We start from the raw sequence: 20,629 nt of genomic DNA on the forward strand, positions 1-20,629 counted from the left end.
AATATGTAAAAATATAAAGATCACGACTTTAGGACATGTATATAGGGTAGGCGTCATGATAGATACCTCCTAACGCGGCACACCGGGGTGTACAAGAATCGCTATTTTTACCAGGATCTCGGATCGAAGTTACAGGGTCACAGATCTTAGAGGAAGATGCAAAGATCAAAGATATGAGATCGCAGCTTCCGACAGTGACAGCAGACATCTGCAAATGGCTTGCTGTCCTGTTATGAGTCAAACACTCGGTGGAAGAGCAGGTCGATGATGCAAAGGCGAGTTGGAGAGTAAACAGCCAAACCATAAGCAGTTCGGACTGCAGCGCAAATGCGGTATCAAGATTGCGTCCCGTGCGGTCCGTGAGAACGGGCTGGCGGTGTGCAGACACCGTCGTAAGGGCCTGGCCGAGAGCTGAAGCCCATTGTGAATGCTGCTTGTTCCAGGCCCCAGGTCCTCCTCCACGGGAAGTGGTGACTTGACAACCCGAGGCAGCCAAGTCGATGGGCTCAGGGAGGTACAACGCAAGTAGAGCGATAAACGAGCTTGCCGTGATCGTGGTCGTGTCGCGACGCGTCGGTGCCGTGATGATCTCGTGCCCGACAGGCAGGGATAGAAGTCAGAAGGTTTCTATTGACAGTTTTAGGAGCTCGAACACAGCTCAACTGTACGGCCCTTCACAACATGCTCGCTCACCCGCCGCTGCGATAGTGTTCTGGAGATACAACCCATGCTTGGTGAAGAGTCTGTGCTACTGCCCGTCCTACCCGCATGAGAAGAATATCATTGGGCAAGAGGAACTGCTTGTCAACCTGCATGCTAGTGGAGGAGAGCGGCTTCAAACAGAGGATGGATTTCTCGCTGGCTTGCTTCTGTCCAACAGTGCTCCAACCACGTATCGGTTGCGCACATGGGATTTGGCCATCAGGCGGTCTGTGGTTAATGCAGCGCAACGCAGGGCTGTTTGAAACCCACCACCTACATTGGCTGAAGTTGAAACCACCTGTCATATATGGGATTTGATGTGATATCTTCCTAGCGCCCTACTGACCTACTGGGGGATGTTTGATGACTGGCTGCCTGAAGCGGGGGTCGGCACAAATCACTCGCTGCAATTTCGTCCCTCGCCCTTGCCCAGTACCCCATAGCACCGCATTCCTCCGACACCAAGCTCATCTGGTGTACGATTTGCGGTTTCGAGCATTAAGGATAGCTTCTAATCGACCGACAGACGTGCTCTTAATTTCTAAACCCCCTTCAACTGTCTCCCCTCGCCCTTCATCTTGGCTGGCCGGACGTGGCACCGATGGAGCTCCTCAACATCATCTCCCAAAGGCAAACTGTGTAGCCGCCACGATAATTCCCACCTGCCCTTACGTTTGTTCGACACTTCAGTCAATATCCCATCAATAAATTGGCTTCTCCTGTTCAGGCTACGTCTATAGTGCGGTGTCTATTTATCAAGTCATTTTCGAGATCCAAATCCGCCGGCTTCCTTCACTCAGTGGAAAAGCTCCATGGCTGACGTGAAACACGACACGATGGTAGGCCGTGTTTTATGATTCCCCTTCCGCAGGTGTTGTGATGCGGGGCCACGGCTCGTTTTCTACAGCTGGACTCTTGCGCTGCAATCAATATGCCGCTCTGTAAAGCTGCTTCAACCGAGCCTTCTTGCCTGCGATGTACAATTACATTTCGAAGTATGTACTCAATAGCAATAAACTAATTCTGTACTAATAGGATCGTCGTGTTGGCAACAAATACCGCATCGGCCGAAAGATCGGTTCTGGGTCGTTTGGTGAAATCTACTTAGGCACCAACATCATATCTGGAGAAGAGATTGCAGTCAAGCTTGAATCTGTCAGAGCCAAACATCCTCAGCTTGAGTACGAAACCCGTGTCTACAAGTCTCTGGCCGGCGGTGTGGGGATCCCACGCGTCCGCTGGTTCGGTTTCGAGTGTGAATACTATGCCATGGTGCTGGATCTCCTCGGCCCAAGTTTAGAGGACCTCTTCAACTTCTGCAACCGAAAGTTCACGTTGAAGACCATCCTTCTCCTCGCCGATCAGCTCATCTCCCGAATCGAGTACATCCACGACCGGTCCTTCCTCCACCGCGACATCAAGCCCGATAACTTCCTCATGGGGATTGGCAGGCGTAGCAACCAAGTCAACATTATTGATTTCGGTCTGGCCAAGAAGTACCGGGAACCCAAGACTCATTTCCATATTCCCTACCGAGAGAACAAGAACTTGACTGGTACTGCCCGGTATGCTTCCATCAACACTCACTTGGGTATCGAGCAGTCCCGTCGTGACGATTTAGAATCTCTCGGTTACGTCATGCTCTACTTCTGCCGCGGTTATCTTCCCTGGCAGGGTCTACAGGCTGATACCAAGAAGCAAAAATATGACCGCATCATGGAGAAGAAGATGAACACTCCTACTGAGGTTTTATGCCGCGACCTTCCCAACGAGTTTGCCATCTACGTAAACTACACTCGCTCCCTCCGATTCGATGACAAACCCGACTATAGGTACCTTCGCAGGATCCTTCGCGATGTCTTTGTTCGAGAGGGCTTTCGGTACGACTACGTCTTCGACTGGACCGTCTACACGTACCAGAAGAATGCGCAGGCCGTTTCCCCGGCTGCTACTCTGGCCAACCCTTGAGCAAGGCGAGAGGGCTCGTGCTTCCCGTGGGAAATCAAGGGGCAGGGTCCAATGTCCCATTGACTTCGTTATAGCTAGCCACTTCCTGACAATATATTTAGACAATCACTTACCGTATACCAAAACTTGTAATTGGTGGCGACAAACAGCTATTAGATCGGAGAAGTCGTAACCACCATTGTCTTTGAAAGGGCATTTGCGAAGTTCGATACAGCCGATAGCTGCTAATTAGATGTTTCAGCTATTGAAAACCCGCTACCTGTTTACAGAACTTATCAAGATTACAAGCATTTGCTTATGTCTTTTGTTGACAACGGAGTGTTGCTTCTCCAGGAGAATGTTGGACATCGTGCCATATGCAGCGACTGAACCCCAAGGGATTGAGTGGTCTTGCGCGTCTTAATGAAGGGTAACAAGGTAGCACCCAGTTTTTGGCCTACGACTGTCCGGTGCGAGGGTTCCTTTGCTCAATAACTACGTTGCCTGAGTTGTATTTCGTAGGGATGCAGGTGACATGGGCAGTTCGTCGCGAGAAATGCTGGTTGTAGAGCACTGGTCTCTGGGAACAAATTCCTACGACCCAGAACGTTGGTTGGCTGGATACCCCGGCGCTGCGCCATTGGGCATTCTTAAGCGGCAGCCGACCTGGCAAGCGCTGGTGGATACGCTCGAAACGTGGGCAGGTCTAGCCTCTCAATGCAAATGTTGTAACCGCTATTCGCGCAGCCATATATTTTAAAATCTGTGTCGCACATAATATGAAGCAGAAAATCCACCCTCTTAAGTGGAGTTCTCCCTTTTGGCCCAGTGGTGTAATTTTTGTGACAATCTGGGTATACTTCCATAGGGAAGGCAGTGAATCGAGCAGCGATAGGCTGAGAAGCTGCTTGTGGCTTGCAAATAACGGCATGTCCACTTGTAGGGGGGGGCTATGCCCAATTCCGTCACATCGACCCAGCTTTGAAGGAAAGGCAGCGACAAGGTAAGTAAGGGTTTGCCTGCCCCTGTAATTCCCCAGTCTTGGTTGGCCATCGGCTCGCCTGCCCGGTTGGGCTTGGCCCTGCAGCCACCCGGCATCCCCATCACAACTTCCATCGCCATTCCGCTCCCATTTCCATTGCCTCCATCATCGCGTGGTTACAGACCCACTACCAAGCCAACTGGAGCGGCCGAGGCAAGACACTTCGTATTGTTGGTCTCATGCTGTTTCTGGTGAACAATTCTTGCTGCTTAAGACGGCGCGGCATGTTTCATTCGGCCCTGTTCTGCGCTGCATCTCCAATACACCCAGGGTCCACAGATAGGCATTGCCCTTGATAATGCATGTGTTCCGCGCGAATCCGATTTATTCGTTGGTGGTGCGGAACACATATTTGTTGTTTGAGTGAATTCGGTCCATCAACAGGACGAATTCCCCCGGGGTTATTGCCTCGCTCCACGGACTCGCTGGCTAGCCGACTGGTTGTCGTACACGCCCGCCAGTGAAAAAGGTCGCGCCTTCCTGCTTTTGCCCCCCTCCCCCAAAGCTCCCCTAGACAAAGCTTTCCTTGGTCGGGGTCTTGGATTTGTGTTTAAATATCTTCCATCTCCTCCCTCCCCAATTCTGTTGTTCTCTTGGTTCCTTGTCTTGCTTTCCTCCTTCCCTGAGTGTAAGACGCCTTTCAAGAACAAGGTGCTACCCGACGAACAGTAGCTACCGTGGCACAAAACCACGAGGACATGGCCGCAGAGTAGGTATTTACGTCACTGCCGTTGATATTGCCAGGAGAGCCAAACTGTACCTAGGCCGATCGGCTTTTCCACCCCCCTCTGCTTGAATCAATTTTTGGCAGAATGTGGTTCTAGCATAAGACAAGACTTGATGCTAACCGTGTTGCTTTCTGTACGTAATTAGGCTCCACGAGGAGTTCAATGGGCGTGTCCCTAACCAGGGCACCGACATGGCTGGCGGCTGCATTGAAAAGTCTTCTTTGGATCAGAAGCTTGACCTCACCGTCGCCGACGCTGAGACCGGTCCTACTCCTGACGGCGAGGAGCCCAACGAGCATGAGAAGCAAACTCTGCGTCGTGTTGGAGAGAACCTTCCTGCTTCCGCTTTCTTGATCGCCATTGTGGAGTTGACTGAGCGATTCACCTACTACGGAGCACAGGGTCTGTTCCAAAACTATGTCTCCAACGCCAGAGATGGTAGTGATGGCAGCAAGGGCTTGGGTATGGGTGCCCAGGCCGCTACTGGTCTTAACCTTTTCTTCCAGTGGTTCTGCTACGTGACTCCTATTCTTGGCGCCATCATCTCCGATCAGTATCTTGGCAAGTACAAGACCATTCTCATCTTCTGCGGCATCTACTGGATCGGTCTTCTTATCCTTTGGGTCACATCTCTTCCGGTTTCGATTGAGAACGGCGCTGGTCTCGGTGGTTATGTCACCGCTCTAGTTGTCATTGGCTTTGGTACCGGTGGCATCAAGTCCAACATCGCCCCTCTGATTGCTGATCAGTACCAACGACGAACCATGGCCATCAAGACTGAACCTTCTGGTGAGCGTGTTGTCATTGACCCCGCCATCACCTACCAGCGAATCTACATGATGTTCTACTGGTGTATCAATGTTGGTGCCCTCTCTTTGATGGCTACACCTTTCATGGAGATGTACAAGGGATTCTGGACTGCGTTCCTTCTTTGCTTCTGCATGTTCAATGTTGGTATTGCTATCCTCATCCTTCGCCGCAAGTCCTACGTTGTTCGCCCTCCCCAGGGACAGGTCATCACCGACGCTTTCAGGGCCATTAGTATGATGGTTACCACTCGCACACTGGAAGGCGCTAAGCCTTCGTGGCGCGCTGAGCATGGCAAGTCTGGTAAGGTCACCTGGGACGACCACTTTGTTGATGAACTCAAGCGTGCTCTGAGGGCTTGCAAGGTCTTCGTTTTCTATCCTATTTCCTGGGTTTGCTATGGACAGTTCTCCAGCAACTTCATCACTCAGGCTAGCCAGATGCAGGCCCACGGCATGCCCAACGACTTCATGCAGAACTTTGACCCCCTTTCCATTTTGATCTTCACTCCCATTCTGGAGAAGATTCTTTACCCCATTCTGCGCAAACGCGGTCATGAGCTCCGCCCCATTGTCCGAATTACCATTGGTTTCTGGCTTGCTGCCTTGTGCTTGGCTTACGCCGCTATCGTGCAGAAGCTGATTTACAGTGCTGGACCCTGCTACGATAGCCCTCGCAACTGTCCTGCTGGTGTTGGCTCCGATGGCAAGAACCTTCCCAACAACGTTCACGTTGCTGTCCAGATCCCTGGCTATGTCTTTATTGGTGTCTCTGAGATCTTCATCTCCGTCACCGGTTTCGAATATGCCTACACCAAAGCTCCCCCCAGCATGAAGTCTTTCGTCCAGTCTCTGTATCTCTTCACCATTGCTTTCGGCTCAGCCATCTCTGAGGGTCTCGTCCCAGTCGCCAGGGATCCCAAGTACATCTGGGTGTACACCGGTGTTGGCGTCTCTGCCTTCATCACTGGTTGCTTGTTCTGGTTCCTGTTCCACCACTACGATGCTCAGGAAGAGGCCATGTATGCTCTCGATCGCGACGTACCTGTCCTGACTCTCCCAGGTCAAGAACAGGCAGAGGTCCCAAAGAAGAAGGAACTTGATGCCAACTAGGATCGATGGACGCTGAATTAGAAAAAATGTATATCGACGAGTAGCCCTTATGAATTTCTGTTTTGTGGGCCATGAGAATACTGTTTTGCATACCCTTGCATGCGTGATTGTAGTAACATGCTGTAGTGGCTGAATATTTGGTTGCTTTAATTCTGGGCTTGATAATGGAACTGGCACTGCATTGTTGTCGTTCATGCAGATAGCCAAGGCGGAATATCAGATCTTAACGGGTACTGGAACAACACATGTCACACCTTCCATAGCGTGGGTCGCACATCAGACCTATGTAACTTGACTATGCGGTGTGGCAAGCAAAAATTTGCTTGCGGTTCACCATGGAATTCTAGATAAGCGTCAATTTTTACCCGGATTTGGTGCATCATGATTTGAAGTCACTGTGCTGTATCCAGCGGACCGCCCATGAAGACCAAATACGCGCACACATTGCTCAGCACAAGATGGTAATCTGCCATGAAGCGCGGAGAGTGCTTACGAAGGGAATTGCTTGTTCAAAACGTAATATGGCCTGTATGCGTCACAACTTTCTGATAACTGGCATGGCCGATAGAGGAGTTTTGACCGATAGCCTTGCAACATCCGGGCCGGGAAGATTAAACTACAGGCATTTCGTCACTTCGAACAACAGCCTGTTCACAGTCTAGACTTTACTGCATAAAAATGCTTACAATCATTAGTTGGAGGAAGCTTAGCTGCTCAGATTCCTCGTGGGAGGCACAAAGTGGACACAATAGGACTACCACAACTGCCTTCAGCTGGTCAACATACAAGCTATAGAACCGCCCATTGAAAGATCGGATATTTTTGTGTCTATCTCTTGTACGTTGCTACGTTTGTTTCCTTCCCGCTTCACTTGATGTCTCCTCAGCCCCAGTGATGCATTCGGTATTGAATAACCCCTGTCAATATTCTCAATACGTATTGAGGATATTGACTTTCTCAATATTGACTCTTCAATATGGGGTTCTGCAATATTGAGGAATATTGAAGATATTGAGAATATTGAAAACCATAACGTATCAACCAAATTCAGCGACGATTGACCGCAATACAGATTAGGGTCACTTACTTGAGAAAGGTCTGGCTGTATCTTAAACTTCCGCGGCAAATTAAAGGCCAGATGTGGCAGCAAAAGGAGAATTGTGCAGCTCAGGGCCTTTGGCTCTGCTACTCGACCCGTCGAGTAGTCCACGGAAATCGAGAATTTTGGGCTTAGTAATCCATATTTTCTCAATATCCTCAATATTTTCTCAATAATTCAATACTCAATACGGACTTCTTCAATATTAAACTTTCTCAATACGGGGTCGTATTGAGTATTGAGTATTGAATGCATCACTGATATTACGTGAGATCAACACTTTCCTCAGGCCGTTTGAAAAGGTCACAACTAGAACGCAAGGTGATCTTGACTCCATTGAGAAGACGCTGGCAACTATGGATATCCTTGTTAAACATTTTGAGAAACAAAAGAACAAGCATTCGAACAACACTGGGTTTCAGAATGCGATTTTGATGGCGTGGCACGCCTTTGACAAATATTATTTCCTGACTGATGAAGTGCCAGCTTATGCAGCCGCTTTGCTCCTTCATCCCTCAAGGCGAAAGCGCTATATTGATGTAAACTGGAACAAGTCTTGGGTAACAGCAGTGCTACCAAAGCTTCAGAGACTTTGGGAGGAAAAGTATGCAACGGCTGAAGCGGATCGAGTTTCCCCCTCGTCGGAGCCAACTCACGAGCCAGATGAATACGACCTTCTTGAGCAAGATCTTGACGTAGTGCAAACCTCGGTTGATGATTGGGTATCCTTTATCGAAGCTGACCCTGTTGAGATCTGCACAAAGACTGCACTGGAGTGGTGGTGTCAAGAGCAACAACGAACGCGGTACCCGCGCCTCTCTCGTACGGCAATTGACATCCTGTCGGTGCCAGCAATGACGGCAGAAGCGGAGCGCGTTTTCTCGGGGGCTAGACGCCAAATACCTTGGAGCAGAGCGAATTTGGGATCAAAGACAATCGAACAGATGGAATGCCTGAAACATTGGCTGAAGAACGGGTGGCTTGATCAGCTCAATGTAGACTTACCAGGAGAGCGAGGCGGAGAGGAAGTGGAAGGTGAATCAGGTATGAAATGGGGCGATAGCATGGCAAGTTGTGCATCCCAGGACCTTGAGAATCCGCCCTCAGACACGAGTTTGTGGTAATGGGGCCTTTGCACTGAGATGCGGCGACTGATACATGGGCGCCCGGGCGCCTATGTATCAGTCGCCGCGTCTCAATATCCTCAATATACTCAATATTTTCTCAATATATCAATACTCAATACTCAATACTCAATACTCAATACTCAATACTCAATACTCAATACTCAATACTCAATACTCAATACTCAATACTCAATACTCAATAATACTCAATACTCAATACTCAATACTCAATACTCAATACTCAATACTCAATACTCAATACTCAATACTCAATACTCAATACTCAATACTCAATATTCAATATGGGACTTCCTCAATATTGAGTCTTTTCAATACAAGGCCATATTGAGTATTGAATATTGAATGCAACACTGGTGCCTGCGCAGAAAACGTGGTGGGATTAAATGACGGCGTTGGAGCGGGTGAAGTAGGGGAGGGTGATACGGTAGGAGCAGGAGACGGTGAAAGAGACGTTGAAGTTGACATTGCGGTCGATAGGGGCACAAGAATTTACGGCTACAGGTTCTATACACAACAAAGTTCTAAGTTGCACGCTGTGTCAGGCAACTGTGCCAGTTATAGTGCCTGATACGGCATGATTGCTTCTTTTCGAGGAAGAGGACTTTGAGATAAAAAGCAAAGAAAGACACCTTGTAACCATTTTGGGCCAAAATTCAGCCACCAGCCGCCATAAGCCTCTCAGCATAACCTATTTAAGTTATAGTACTTAATGGTCCGACCGGTCTGACCGGTCCGACTATGGTAGACTCGAGAAACTGCCAGACCAGACCAAGACCAAGACAGACCAGACCATTCCGATCACTGCTGTCACGGGATATTCACCAGAAGTACCTTCTTCAGACAGCCTTCTTATTGTATGTGACTGGTGTAGACTGCTCTACCTACCAGGGAGGTTCAATGATTCGCGGCTCAAGAAACAGGCTCCTCCGGTAGTAAGTGATGTGAACATTATCTTGGGTCCTCTCGTGAACACGCCTAATCTGTGCAGATATCCAGACCTGCAAGTCGTGAATCTCCATGAGTCTATATGGTACCTGAAAACGTTGGAGCTCACCGACTATCTTCGCAGTACGTCTATGTTTGTCAAAGTTGACAACAGTCAACCCAGCAGACCCTTTCGCGTCTGAATCCACACCTGTGGACATTTGCCTGGTAGCAGGGTTGCCAATGTTAACAAAGATCAAGTCGCTCAAGTACATTCCGAGGAAAGGAATACATGGAGGGACATGATCACGCAGTCGAATCCGCAAGACCTTATAGTTATTTGCCGGTTCCACGATTTCTTGGAGATGACAAAGTATCTCCTTCCACTTAGCTGATACGGCGTCCCAAGTCTTCCGCAATCGGCTAATTGAGCTACTGCTTAAGCTGCATATGATTGCTACTAAACCGTCGTAGTTATGAAGCTCTAGGCAATGATGAGCCACTTTGATCCACTGCTTCATGACTGCTGCACGGGTCTTGATCTTTGGGTAGTGGAGAATGGTATCGGCAACAAGATTAGAGAGGTCGGTTGACAAGGCTGAGATGGCCTTGACATTTGGCGCATCAATACCTCCATTTTTCGTCCATTGTGATGCAAGCAACTCATCTGGCATAATGGAGGAGAATATGCCAATTTGCTTGATTGTTAGCTGGCGGGCAAGTTCCAGGGGGTTGAAGTCTAGAATTGTAGGCCCATTAGCTCCAGACCTAAAAGAGGTGAGCAAACGTCGCTGGCTCTTTGAAATCATGGGCTGTGGAAATTCAGTTCCCGTAGGATTGTGTTTGGCCGAAGCTCTGTTGGATTTCTCCATAGAAGACACATGTCCGAGGACGAAGGAGCGACTATCAGAGACGCCTTTGGCGAGTTCCCACAGCCCTTCTCCGGCTGATGGCAAGACAGATGTGAGCTTTAACTTAGCAAAGGGTATAATAAGCTCCAGGGCTAGCCGATCGCCCGGATCCCTCCAGTGGAATTCGAGCCAGTCTTTGAAGGCATCATAAACTCTGAGCCTAACTAGGCGGGCTTCATCAGGGAACTGGCTAGTATAATCAAACCGGTCAATTAGAGCCTGTGCTAGCTTTATTGGCGTACAGAACAGCCGAAAGGTGAGGAGGAAGGTGAAACCAAATGTGGCATCGGTCGTGGAGCGATGCGTTGTAAGGCGTTCGACCAAAGCTAAAAGCGAGCCGCCCATCACTAACCCTTCGTCGTTAAACACGAGCTCACGAGTATAAGTCTTCTTCAATAGCCTCGCTTCTGCTGTGTCTTGCTCATCAGTTTGCGGGCGCCTGTCCCTGACACATAGATCGGTCATTGAATGATAGTTGCCCGGTGGTACTGAATGACCTGGGGAGGGTACGAGGCTAGAAGTTTGTGATTGCGATCTCAAGCTCGTAGGATTGGTTCCACTGCTTCTGACATCGCACAACGCCGGGTTGTTAAAGCGCGAAGCGAGCTGATCTTGTTCGATAACAAGGGAGTCATTCGCAGCGTCTCTCTTGGAAGCATTAAGAGAAGGGGTGAGTTTAGGGGGCGGTAGTTGCGGTAATAGTTCTGATGTAACGGATATCGCGGAAGTCTCAACACTTGAAGCAGTATTATTATTTGTAGATAAAGGCTGCGAGGAAACTGGGGAGCCGCTTTGTTGACCACCATCCTGGACGGGGACGGTGCGGGATGGTATAGTCGGGAGTGGCTTCTCGATCTTGTTGAGTATTGGCGGTGCTGGTTCTCCTATAGACGGCTCGCAACCATGGAAAGATTCAGTAGCACCACGATCCATGTCTGATCGTTCCGCAATAGCGGTCGTGACCTTCCTTTCTGCAATGTGTAGTGTATCTAAGTCATTGACTAAGAAAAAGCCATCAAGCACGAGTTCGAAATCTCCGACTCGTTCAATAGCAGCCTTAGTCTCGACCAAACACTCTTCTGCTGCTCGGACACATGCAATAGGGGCTATGATGGTCCCTGAAGCCGATTCGCGGGCCAACCTATCTTCCTCCAACACATCAACAAAACGAGCGCCTTTCGTTACGGTCTTGAAAGCTCGGAGAATCATTTCATCGACAGCATTCTCAACATCCGGTGGGTACAAACCATCATTATGAATTTCCTGAAGTCGATTACCTATTCTCAATAATGAGGATAATTCGGAAAGTAGTGACTTGCGGCTCTTCCGAAGACCATCACTGCGTTGCAATATAATTGACTCTCTACCGAGGCAACCAGTGCGTTCCTGAATAGGTCGTTTAGACACTCTGATATCATATGTGACTTGAGAAGCTTCCAAATAATGATATTCAGAGGCTGTCAAGATTCGTAGCGGCCAAATTAAAACGTACCAGGAGGAATCGGACGCCAGCGATTATGCCCCTCGTGAATTCTTGGTTTCTGAATGTCTCACGATCGTTGAACGATGTGCTTCGAAGCAAATGCCACAAATCTAGTAGAGCCTCGAGGAGGCTTCGCATATCGTCCGGTTCGTACGCTTGGCAGTAGTTTGTCGGTATCCATCCCCTCGCGCCTGATGCCAACAATGTGCCATCCGTCCAACCGTTGGTGTGCACGGTATGTACCATGACAATATCCCCTTCCTCCAATGGCAAGATAATGCTCGAAATCGAGACTGTATAGACATGGCGAAATGGATAAAATGCCCTTAAGAAGTTTTGAAAGACTGGTCTTACCAGGGACTCTGCAGTGAGACCCTCCTTCGGGTTTTCCTGGGTCATTGAAGAAGGCATATGTTAGGAAATATTAGGTACGTTTCTTTGCTATTTGTCTTCTGAAAAGTGATGTAATGGATAGCATCGCCAAGGCAAAACCAACTTGCTGTATGGAAACTTGCAAGCTGTTCAAGAAACACGGCAAGCGCGTATACAGCTCCGGGTGCTGCAGGGCCACCTTTGAAATCAGTTTCAAGTTGCTTTCACCTTGCGCCTGCGGCCGTAGGCAGTCCTCGATGAACAACCTCTGCAACACAGCTAATCTCCTGGGTGCATTCCTGCCACACGAGGGCGGGGGAAATGATGAGAAATTAGCCAGAACTCTCTGTGGGTGGCAACAGGACAACTTCACAGAAACCCACAAGTGCCCTCAGATTTCTTCGTTGCAAGTCCGTAGGGCCATCGCCAGACTGAACATGGCAGGGATCCCCGAACGACGTGCCTTCCTCTAACGACTCGTAATATTGAATGGTACCTGCCGTAGCTGTATAGTACAGAAGTCCTGACCACTATAGAAACGCTGATAAATCACAAATGGAAGCCTAGCTTGAACCAGGGATTAGAGTACGAAACATAAAATAGGCTTAGTGGCAGCCTGGGACGAGTAATTGCTCCCACTGCCTGCCAACAAGGTGTATCGGAAAAAGCTGCCTCAGTTAACTGCACAGCCGCCGCTACCTGCCTGGAAGGCACAGTATTCTGGAAGTATTATGTATCCTGTATTAATAATTCCGGTGTTTTATGGAGGACAATGAATGAACGATTAATCGTCTCTTGTGTAGATGACTTCAGCTACTATGAATCTCGTAACGTGACAGGTGCAGGGAATGGATGAATTGGTTCTGCGAACTCTCCATTTCGAACTCATGAATCATGATTTCTTATTGGAGCCCTCCACCATTCTCTGCAGCCGTAGACGATGCAACGCATTTTTTCGCTTTGCGAAACCCAGGCCAACATCTGCACGCTGTAGTGAAGGGCCATGTAGCTTAGCTTCACGGCACCGAAGGCCGATTGTCTTCAGGTGGGGGCAGCGGAGATGCCTGGACTCGCTCCTTAGATTTCTGCATGGGCATAACTGACCATCTGAGTCAGGATCAGCCAATTCGGATGTGAGCCGTGTCTACAATTGTACCTATTACATCCTATCCCTGATCGGCTAAGCCGATGTCAGCTTGCTCAGGTGGGTTAAGTAATTTCTTCATTTAGGAGTTTGCTGAGAATAGCGCGACTGCGACTCAGCTTGTCCAATGCTACATACATCCCTTAAGACCACAATAGTTGTAGCAATTTGCGAACATGAGTTACTGCCATGTAAACTCCAGCCGAACTGTCTCCTTCCCGGCCATGGTTTGTTGAATTGATTGTCGTCATACCGAACCACCAGTATCCGAGTATCTACCACTCAGCCACAGCGCGAATGGGACAAGCCAAGGGCCTTATCGAAGCTCGAGTTAAATGAGAACACGAATCGAAAACAATACAGGGACACTACCCAGTCAAAGCGTCGTGCGTCGTGATTGACGCCTGAATTGTGGAACTCTTCCCCGTCCCCATTACGAATGACGCAAGCAGTGAAGCCCCTGGAAGCCCCGCTATTTTATGGGTCCAGCAAAGATGATGTTAGAAATAGGCAATTAACAGGGGTGCTACGCCAAGAGGTAGGTACTGAATTCTGCCATGGTCGCCATATGCCTGCCAAAACGTCAACCCCCTCAACGGGCCCGACACGTCGCAGCATCAAAACTATCCCCATCGTCATTGCCCTACACTGTCGTGTACCTTGCCTCGAAGCTCTACAATGCCTTCACCAAATATTAATATCGCCAACATCAGCCGTCGCAGAAGGCCAATTAGCCCAACCAATCCATCTACACATGCGCAGGCGCGACCATTGTCCAGCAATTCTAACCGCTCAGGCAGTTCAACGGGCAGCCTCGATATCTGGCAAGATGGCACGGAAGGATTGGGCAGCGTGCCTGCCGCGTGACTCGATCAGCATTCCCACTCTCTGCCTGGGCTTCACCATCTGGTCAGCAAGGATATTCCAGGCGGTTAGATGGCGGAAATCAGACTTTTACCTCAGGAACGACTATCGTACCTCTGAGTACCAACCAAGCCAACGACTTCAACATGTGGACACACTAATACCAGATCCGGCCAAGACTGTGCAGCAGAGGCGGCGAACCAATCGGCAGAGCGGGGATCAGCAGATCACTCAAGCCATGGCAAGAATGACTCTCCTTCCGACTGCTTTAATGTTGGCCCCGCAACTTTTCACGGACTGACGAGGACCTCGCCTCAGGTGCGGTAGTAATCAGACCAAAGTTTCGATAATAGCGAGTGTAGCAGCAGGCCCATTCTTTCTTCAAGGGCAAGTAGGTATTCTCGAGATACTGCAGAATTCGCTTCTGGCGGGTAAAGGTTTGTTGAAGTTGCAACCAAGCTTAGTTGAATTCCACTTCCGATCTACTATACACGATGTGTTTCCAGAGGAGATACAGACCAGCGCGAGTATTCAAGACTCTTTTGGGAAGCGGGCCAAGATCTACTTTCCTCATACTTTTGACCTTCGTGTTCCCACGCTCCAAGTCGTGGATATCAGCGGCGTCGGAGTTATCGTCATCAGAGTTCGAATCAGAGTCCAGGGAGGCGTTAGCTCTGTTCCACCACTTTTTAATGGACAACACTACATTGCTGTTTATGTGGACGACGCATAGCCGAAGCCTCGCATGAGGGAATATTCGCCGGATTGCGTTCCGCAATTGATCATCCTTGTCTGTGATGATGACCTCTGGGAAAGGGATGATGCCCGCCCGTTGGAATCTGGATAGCTGCTTGAGGAACCACTCAAAACTAGAAGCTTGCTCGTTATTGAGCAGACCATAACAGGTAGGCATAGATGTCCTCTCTGAGGTTACGGTCACGACAGTAACTAAAGGCATTTTATAGCAGTTGGTACTATATGTAGCATCAATCTGCAAGCGCGAGGAGAACTTTTGCCACATTTTGCTTCCCTTATGGTATCCCCAAGCGGCATTTCGAAAACGGAATTCGTCTCCCATCCAGTCAAAGCCCCATATCCATATTTTTTTCGACTCAGTGAGCGTCCGTACGAAGTCGTTGGCAGCGCCATAGCCTTGACGTCTGGCCACGTTGACTTTCCATCGCCAGTTGTAAATATCTGTTCTGCGAATGGGAAGCTTTGGCCACTTTTGGCAGAGCTGTTTATGAATGGATCGACAGGATATCGTCTTGTCAAGACAAAGATCTACCAGAAGATTCATTTGTTCCTCATGTTAGCTTTCTCCAATGGTAGTGCTCGGTTAGACTTTTCGATGGACCATGATCTCGATGAAGAGAATTGACAGTCCTCATGGTCCATATGGCATGCCCAGCACGGCCGAAGAGAGCCCATGGCCTGCTTCATCGCCTCCCTAGAGAACAACGAGCACTGGTTAGACGAATGGGCTCTCAACTCTTCCAACAACACCAGGCTGCAGAACAGCGACAGCAATCTCAGACGGCAGCTAACGGCCAACCGACATCTAAAGCGGAACAACAACAGCAGCGAGCTCCAATGGCGGACATGGGGCTGCCTCAGGAACATGTCAAGCCCCAGGACTTGACCAACTTCTTTACTTGCACTCTGCCAGTTCTACCGTCCTCATCCCCGATGCGCCACAGAGCCGTGGGACTCGGGCCAGAAGCGGCGCCAAGCCGTCCCTTGCCGACATCATCTAAGCGGCGACGTACAAACACCAACCCGTGCTCTCCATGAGCAGACGGCCAAGAATATACAACACCGACAGGAAGACGCTGAAAGTCTTCCAAGCGAATGTGGGCAGGATCCCACCCGCTCACGACTGTGCTTTGGCACTAGCCGACTCTGAAAATATGACATTGTCCTTCCGAATGAACAGTGCAACCCTGGATCTGATTACTCGCAACGCCGGTTGGAGCTACACGGCAAATAGGGCTAGGATCTGGTAGGGCAGCCGCTTGCAGATGCGAGGATAGCACCTTGATGAGGAAGGACTTGCCTGTGCCACCACCACCGTCAACGTGGAGAAGTATTTGAGCTGGACTTTTAGCCTGAAAGTGGCCCATGAAAGTGTCGTACACGAGCCGTTGTTGTGAGTTGAGCTGATAGCGCCACTCAGGGCCAAGGACCTCCACATCGTTGGCTATGGGGTGGCTGGCGACGAGGTCTTTCCAATAGCTCTCTCGTAATTCTGGGTAAGTGCCTACATGCCGTGTCCAGTCATAATTAACATCGATGTCGCGGCGGCCGAGTAAGTCAAGACCTTCCTGAGCAGTGATGCATTCGGTATTGAATAACCCCTGTCAATATCCTCAATACGTACCGAATGCATCACTGCCCTAGAGAGGTGCGCGTCCACTGAGGCCTAGCTGCTTCAGTGGATTTGCCCGACAGCCGCTGTACCCTTTCCCGAATCTAACCATCTGTCATATTTAAATCATTGTACTGAGGTCAATCTGAAGTTCCAACCCATTTTCGCTATCTTCAAAGCCTCATTCGAGTCAAGACGGCCGAGAACTCCCGTGAAAGGATAGCCACTTGCCGACGGGACTCCAACCCATCTCGTGATCCATTTCTCTGTTCTGCGCCTCAGATCAACTATCGACGTTTGAGACGTTACCAAAAAGCATTATTGCGACTCAATGTGCGTTCCCGTTCAGGACCACTGCCCTTCTTGTCACCAGAACGATGGTGAAGTTTATCGCCACCAGTGTCCAGTTGGGTACGAGTTTAGACCGGGCTCTTATGCCGCGATTGTTCACACTGTCGACGAATCAAATCCCATGATCATTCAGGTGGTTTGCAAACGTTGCAGACGCGCAAAGGCCCAAACCTGGATACAGCGGCAGCTCTCCTGGCGGTTGACCCGGCGGCGGAAGCGAATCAACGAAGACTCATGCCAAGTTTGTCAGAACGGAAACAAGTTCAGAGAAGAGCCTCTGCGAATCGATCGAACTTTTATTGAGGGATGAGAAGCTCTATGAGAAATTTAGAGGATATTTTGAGCGCATTACGCGTGCAGGCAAGCACGTTTATCGTTTCCACATGGAGGACTTAGATACACCTAACATGTTCCTGGTATGGACTTTGATCATTTTTACCACTGTAGTCCACTGAGCTCGGCCTTGGTGCGCATTTGCGTCTAAGCAAAAATGAATCACCTCTAGTCTCCTCATCCGTGTAATGCATTCGCTCAGTGTAGGTCATTCAACCTAAACTAGATGAATTCGAAACTTGAGAAAAAATTGAGTTGAGGTTTTGTGGGGCTATACTCAACAACCAGATGGGCCTGCCAATTCAATAACAGCCAAGACATATAGATGAGAATGTATGCACGGACATACGCTTGACTTTATAAGCCACGGTTACTGTCGCCTTGGCAGGGGACAGGGTTATCACCTAAATGTTGTATACAGTCCACATGGTAATCGCATTGACCGTGAGCTGCTTGACCGAGTCATTGTGCTAACCATACAACTATATATAGGAGGCATGGTGTCACATTCACCACAAATTGACTATTTCGACTACCATCAAGCTATCCTCTCTTCTTCCAAAATCAGAGAACCATACAACCTGGGATCGATATGAAGCCGGTTTTCTTCATCTCAGCATTGGCTACTTGTGTCTCTGCAACTCCATCCTCTACACCCAGCGCTGAAATTGTCACCGATGAACTACTCTTCAATGTCACTCTGCCTGAATTCATTGCATGCAGGGACGCTAAGAATCCCAGCAGCCTGGACTGGTCTTCCGATAGCTGCTCTAAGTCTCCGGACAACCCTTTCAAGTTCCCTTTCGACCATGGTTGCAAGCGGCATGATTTCGGGTACAGGAACTACAAGGCTCAAAGTCGATTTACCAGGGACAATCGCAAGCGAATTGACCTTAATTTTTTCTCCGAGTACGATCAAAATTCCACACATGATATATTTATCCTCCACCATATGCTAACAAGTCGTAGCTTGACATCTCTCTGCGAGGCAGTTGAGGCTAATGGCGCCTGTAGAGGCCTCGCCAACGTCTATTACTATGGCGTGAGACTATTTGGTGGTCAGGGCCAGACTAGGTCTATCGAGGCAGAGGAGGAAGATCTGTACAGGAAGTATGTCGAAGCTCAGGAAGAGTACAAACAGCTCGTCAAGGAAGCTCAGGCCAAAGGAAAGCTGCCTATTCTAAGATGAGAATTGAAACGTGCCTCTACCTGGTCCCATTCAGGTTTAGAGGAGTAATATACGACCCCATCATGAAATTGAAACAAGCAAATTCTTTGAAAAGCGCTTCTTCCCAAAGTATGGTCTCTTTAAGGACCAAGGCCGACGACAGAGTTTGACGATTGCTTCCTTAGCCCATGAGGAATCAGCTCCAGTAGAACAAAAGAAGTGCAGAGTATACGTAATCGTGATTGGGAACTGATCCGGGGTGAACGTCTCTTGGTAACGGATAGCCTAGAGGCGGGCGATTCATCAACTTAAATACCGTCATTCGGAAACAAAATTCCCTCTACTTCATCCAACTTGCACATCCTATTCGATAGCAGTATTATTATATATAGGAGTTAGTTGAACCATGTGTAAGGACGATCAAACCGTTAAATGGCGAACGGCACAATCGAGTATACTGTCGCAGCTTTTTGGCATGCATCTTCAAACGAGCAAGATTGGCATAAGCCGCGGCAAATAATTTGTTTGGGTGCAGGTGCTTAGGCCCCTTGGCCTGGAGGGACCGAAGAGTTTAAATCTGCTTCTGGCCAAGCCTAGTGTACAGCACCAAACTATGTAGTGCGTGCTCGCTAGGCATTAAGGCGACTAGGGGAGCAATAATGGTGCTTTCGGCGGAAACGAGCTTGACACGGAACCCAGGGGTACCAAAGGCTAGAACGCTGTCACTATTATATCGGGAAATCGTCAACCTAATCATGAAATTAATTCCGAGACTCGTGCAGCAATTATTGGAGCCGTAACTGCCGGCGAAAAGAAGAGCGCCGTTGCGGTGCCTTTTTCAGTCTGCCCAAGTGCTGTAACGAGGATAATTCAACGCTTTGAGGCTTCCGGCTCCCTTCAATCCAGTCCTCGCTCTGGACGGCCAAAGAGTCTATCAGATAGGGACACTCGTACAATTATTCGCAAAGTCCGTCAGAACCATCGACTTACACGAAAAGAGCTCGTGGAAGAGCTAGGGTTGCCGGTAAGCCCATCAACTATCCTACGGAATTTAAAAGAAGAGAACTTGCGTAAATGGAAAGCAAAAAAACGGATTTCACTCTCAACAGATGCAGCAGAAGAGAGGCTATCATGGACACTAGAGTGGGAAGACCAAATTGAAGAATTGGTGCAGGTACGTGGTTTTGGAATTGCGGCCCCAAATTGGGACTAACTGCAGCTTCGAAGGTCATCTCTTCTGACGAGTGTTCAGTCCAAAATAACACGTCAAATTCAACGGCTTGGGTTTGGCGATTTACACACGAGGCATTTGATCCAAAATATGTCAATTTAACAGATCATGGAAAGCCAACTATCACTATTATGATCTGGGCAGCTATCTGGGTTGAGGGCCGCAGTCCGCTCGTCATCATGAAAAGAGATGAGGAAGCCAAGAAGAAAGGATATTCTGCAAATAGCTATATGTGGGCTGTAGAGGAAGGTTTACTTCCAAATTATTCAGAAACGCGTTATTTTCAGCAGGATAATGCGCGAATTCATACTTGCGAGGCCACAACAGCCTTCCTCTTATCCCACAAGGTCCAGTGGATTGATTGGCCAAGTCATAGCCCGGATCTCAACCCAATAGAGCATGTTTGGCGCAGTTTAAAAAGTAGGCTTTATTCTATGTTCCCTCACCTCTCAGGATTACGAAGAAATAAGGTGTGTATCGCAGAATTCTGCGAATGCCTTCAAAAAGCGTGGGTAGCTATTCCGCAAGACCAAATCCAGCACCTTATCCACTCAATGCCGCGCCGGCTCCAAGCTTGCAAAAAAGCGAAGGGTTGGTACACCTCCTATTAAAGCCACGGTCTCAAGCTGTCTAAAAGATCAGGAACCATGTAAATAGCTGTATTTTTGTCCCTAGAATGTTGACATTTGTTGCTACGATAATTGTGCCCTTAGCACCCGGATGTGGGGCTTTGACAGACTTTTGACTCGGCACTGTAATTGATGTGCACAAGCAAGGGCGTTCACCGCTGCGTATCGCCGTTGTCTTCTTCCCACCCTTGTCGACTGCACCCTGCCACTAGCCTCATCTTGGAAATTCCACCACTTTGGGTTGCGAAAACTTATGAGCGTCTGCG

At 49.0% G+C, this 20,629-nt stretch overlaps 10 protein-coding genes across 10 annotated transcripts; 8 read left to right on the plus strand and 2 right to left on the minus strand.

Annotated features, from left to right (window-relative positions):
* Nucleotides 1–28: 28 nt before the first annotated feature.
* Nucleotides 29–1,007, minus strand: VFPPC_17119 (hypothetical protein; the record flags this gene model as incomplete). The annotated part of the gene is made up of 2 exons (XM_018294868.1): nt 29–589; nt 732–1,007. The coding sequence occupies 2 exons, from the start codon at nt 1,005–1,007 to the stop codon at nt 29–31; spliced, it is 837 nt and encodes a 278-aa protein (XP_018135978.1).
* Nucleotides 1,008–1,065: 58 nt separating this feature from the next.
* VFPPC_17118 (hypothetical protein) lies at nt 1,066–1,410 on the plus strand (the record flags this gene model as incomplete). Its single annotated transcript, XM_018294867.1, has 1 exon — nt 1,066–1,410. One exon carries the CDS (start codon nt 1,066–1,068, stop codon nt 1,408–1,410), a length of 345 nt encoding a protein of 114 aa, XP_018135977.1.
* A 104-nt stretch (nt 1,411–1,514) lies between these two features.
* VFPPC_12093 (casein kinase I isoform epsilon) lies at nt 1,515–2,670 on the plus strand (the record flags this gene model as incomplete). Its single annotated transcript, XM_018290085.1, has 2 exons — nt 1,515–1,541; nt 1,738–2,670. 2 exons carry the CDS (start codon nt 1,515–1,517, stop codon nt 2,668–2,670), a joined length of 960 nt encoding a protein of 319 aa, XP_018135976.1.
* Nucleotides 2,671–4,610: 1,940 nt separating this feature from the next.
* On the plus strand, nt 4,611–6,338 carry VFPPC_12095 (MFS peptide transporter Ptr2; the record flags this gene model as incomplete). The annotated part of the gene is made up of 1 exon (XM_018290087.1): nt 4,611–6,338. The coding sequence occupies one exon, from the start codon at nt 4,611–4,613 to the stop codon at nt 6,336–6,338; it is 1,728 nt and encodes a 575-aa protein (XP_018135974.1).
* A 1,455-nt stretch (nt 6,339–7,793) lies between these two features.
* On the plus strand, nt 7,794–8,561 carry VFPPC_12096 (ribonuclease H-like protein; the record flags this gene model as incomplete). The annotated part of the gene is made up of 1 exon (XM_018290088.1): nt 7,794–8,561. One exon carries the CDS (start codon nt 7,794–7,796, stop codon nt 8,559–8,561), a length of 768 nt encoding a protein of 255 aa, XP_018135973.1.
* A 905-nt stretch (nt 8,562–9,466) lies between these two features.
* Nucleotides 9,467–12,149, minus strand: VFPPC_12097 (ras guanine-nucleotide exchange protein; the record flags this gene model as incomplete). Its single annotated transcript, XM_018290089.2, has 2 exons — nt 9,467–11,806; nt 11,913–12,149. The coding sequence occupies 2 exons, from the start codon at nt 12,147–12,149 to the stop codon at nt 9,467–9,469; spliced, it is 2,577 nt and encodes an 858-aa protein (XP_018135972.2).
* A 2,931-nt stretch (nt 12,150–15,080) lies between these two features.
* On the plus strand, nt 15,081–15,664 carry VFPPC_18487 (hypothetical protein; the record flags this gene model as incomplete). Its single annotated transcript, XM_022430088.1, has 2 exons — nt 15,081–15,174; nt 15,249–15,664. The coding sequence occupies 2 exons, from the start codon at nt 15,081–15,083 to the stop codon at nt 15,662–15,664; spliced, it is 510 nt and encodes a 169-aa protein (XP_022284905.1).
* A 98-nt stretch (nt 15,665–15,762) lies between these two features.
* Nucleotides 15,763–16,077, plus strand: VFPPC_18488 (hypothetical protein; the record flags this gene model as incomplete). Its single annotated transcript, XM_022430089.1, has 1 exon — nt 15,763–16,077. The coding sequence occupies one exon, from the start codon at nt 15,763–15,765 to the stop codon at nt 16,075–16,077; it is 315 nt and encodes a 104-aa protein (XP_022284906.1).
* A 905-nt stretch (nt 16,078–16,982) lies between these two features.
* Nucleotides 16,983–17,312, plus strand: VFPPC_18489 (hypothetical protein; the record flags this gene model as incomplete). Its single annotated transcript, XM_022430090.1, has 1 exon — nt 16,983–17,312. The coding sequence occupies one exon, from the start codon at nt 16,983–16,985 to the stop codon at nt 17,310–17,312; it is 330 nt and encodes a 109-aa protein (XP_022284907.1).
* Nucleotides 17,313–17,927: 615 nt separating this feature from the next.
* VFPPC_12100 (phospholipase A2) lies at nt 17,928–18,524 on the plus strand (the record flags this gene model as incomplete). Its single annotated transcript, XM_018290091.1, has 2 exons — nt 17,928–18,244; nt 18,305–18,524. The coding sequence occupies 2 exons, from the start codon at nt 17,928–17,930 to the stop codon at nt 18,522–18,524; spliced, it is 537 nt and encodes a 178-aa protein (XP_018135970.1).
* Nucleotides 18,525–20,629: the final 2,105 nt, after the last annotated feature.

The sequence above is a fragment of the Pochonia chlamydosporia genome (genome assembly GCF_001653235.2).
Source record: "Pochonia chlamydosporia 170 chromosome Unknown PCv3seq00020, whole genome shotgun sequence".
Lineage (NCBI taxonomy): Eukaryota > Fungi > Ascomycota > Sordariomycetes > Hypocreales > Clavicipitaceae > Pochonia > Pochonia chlamydosporia.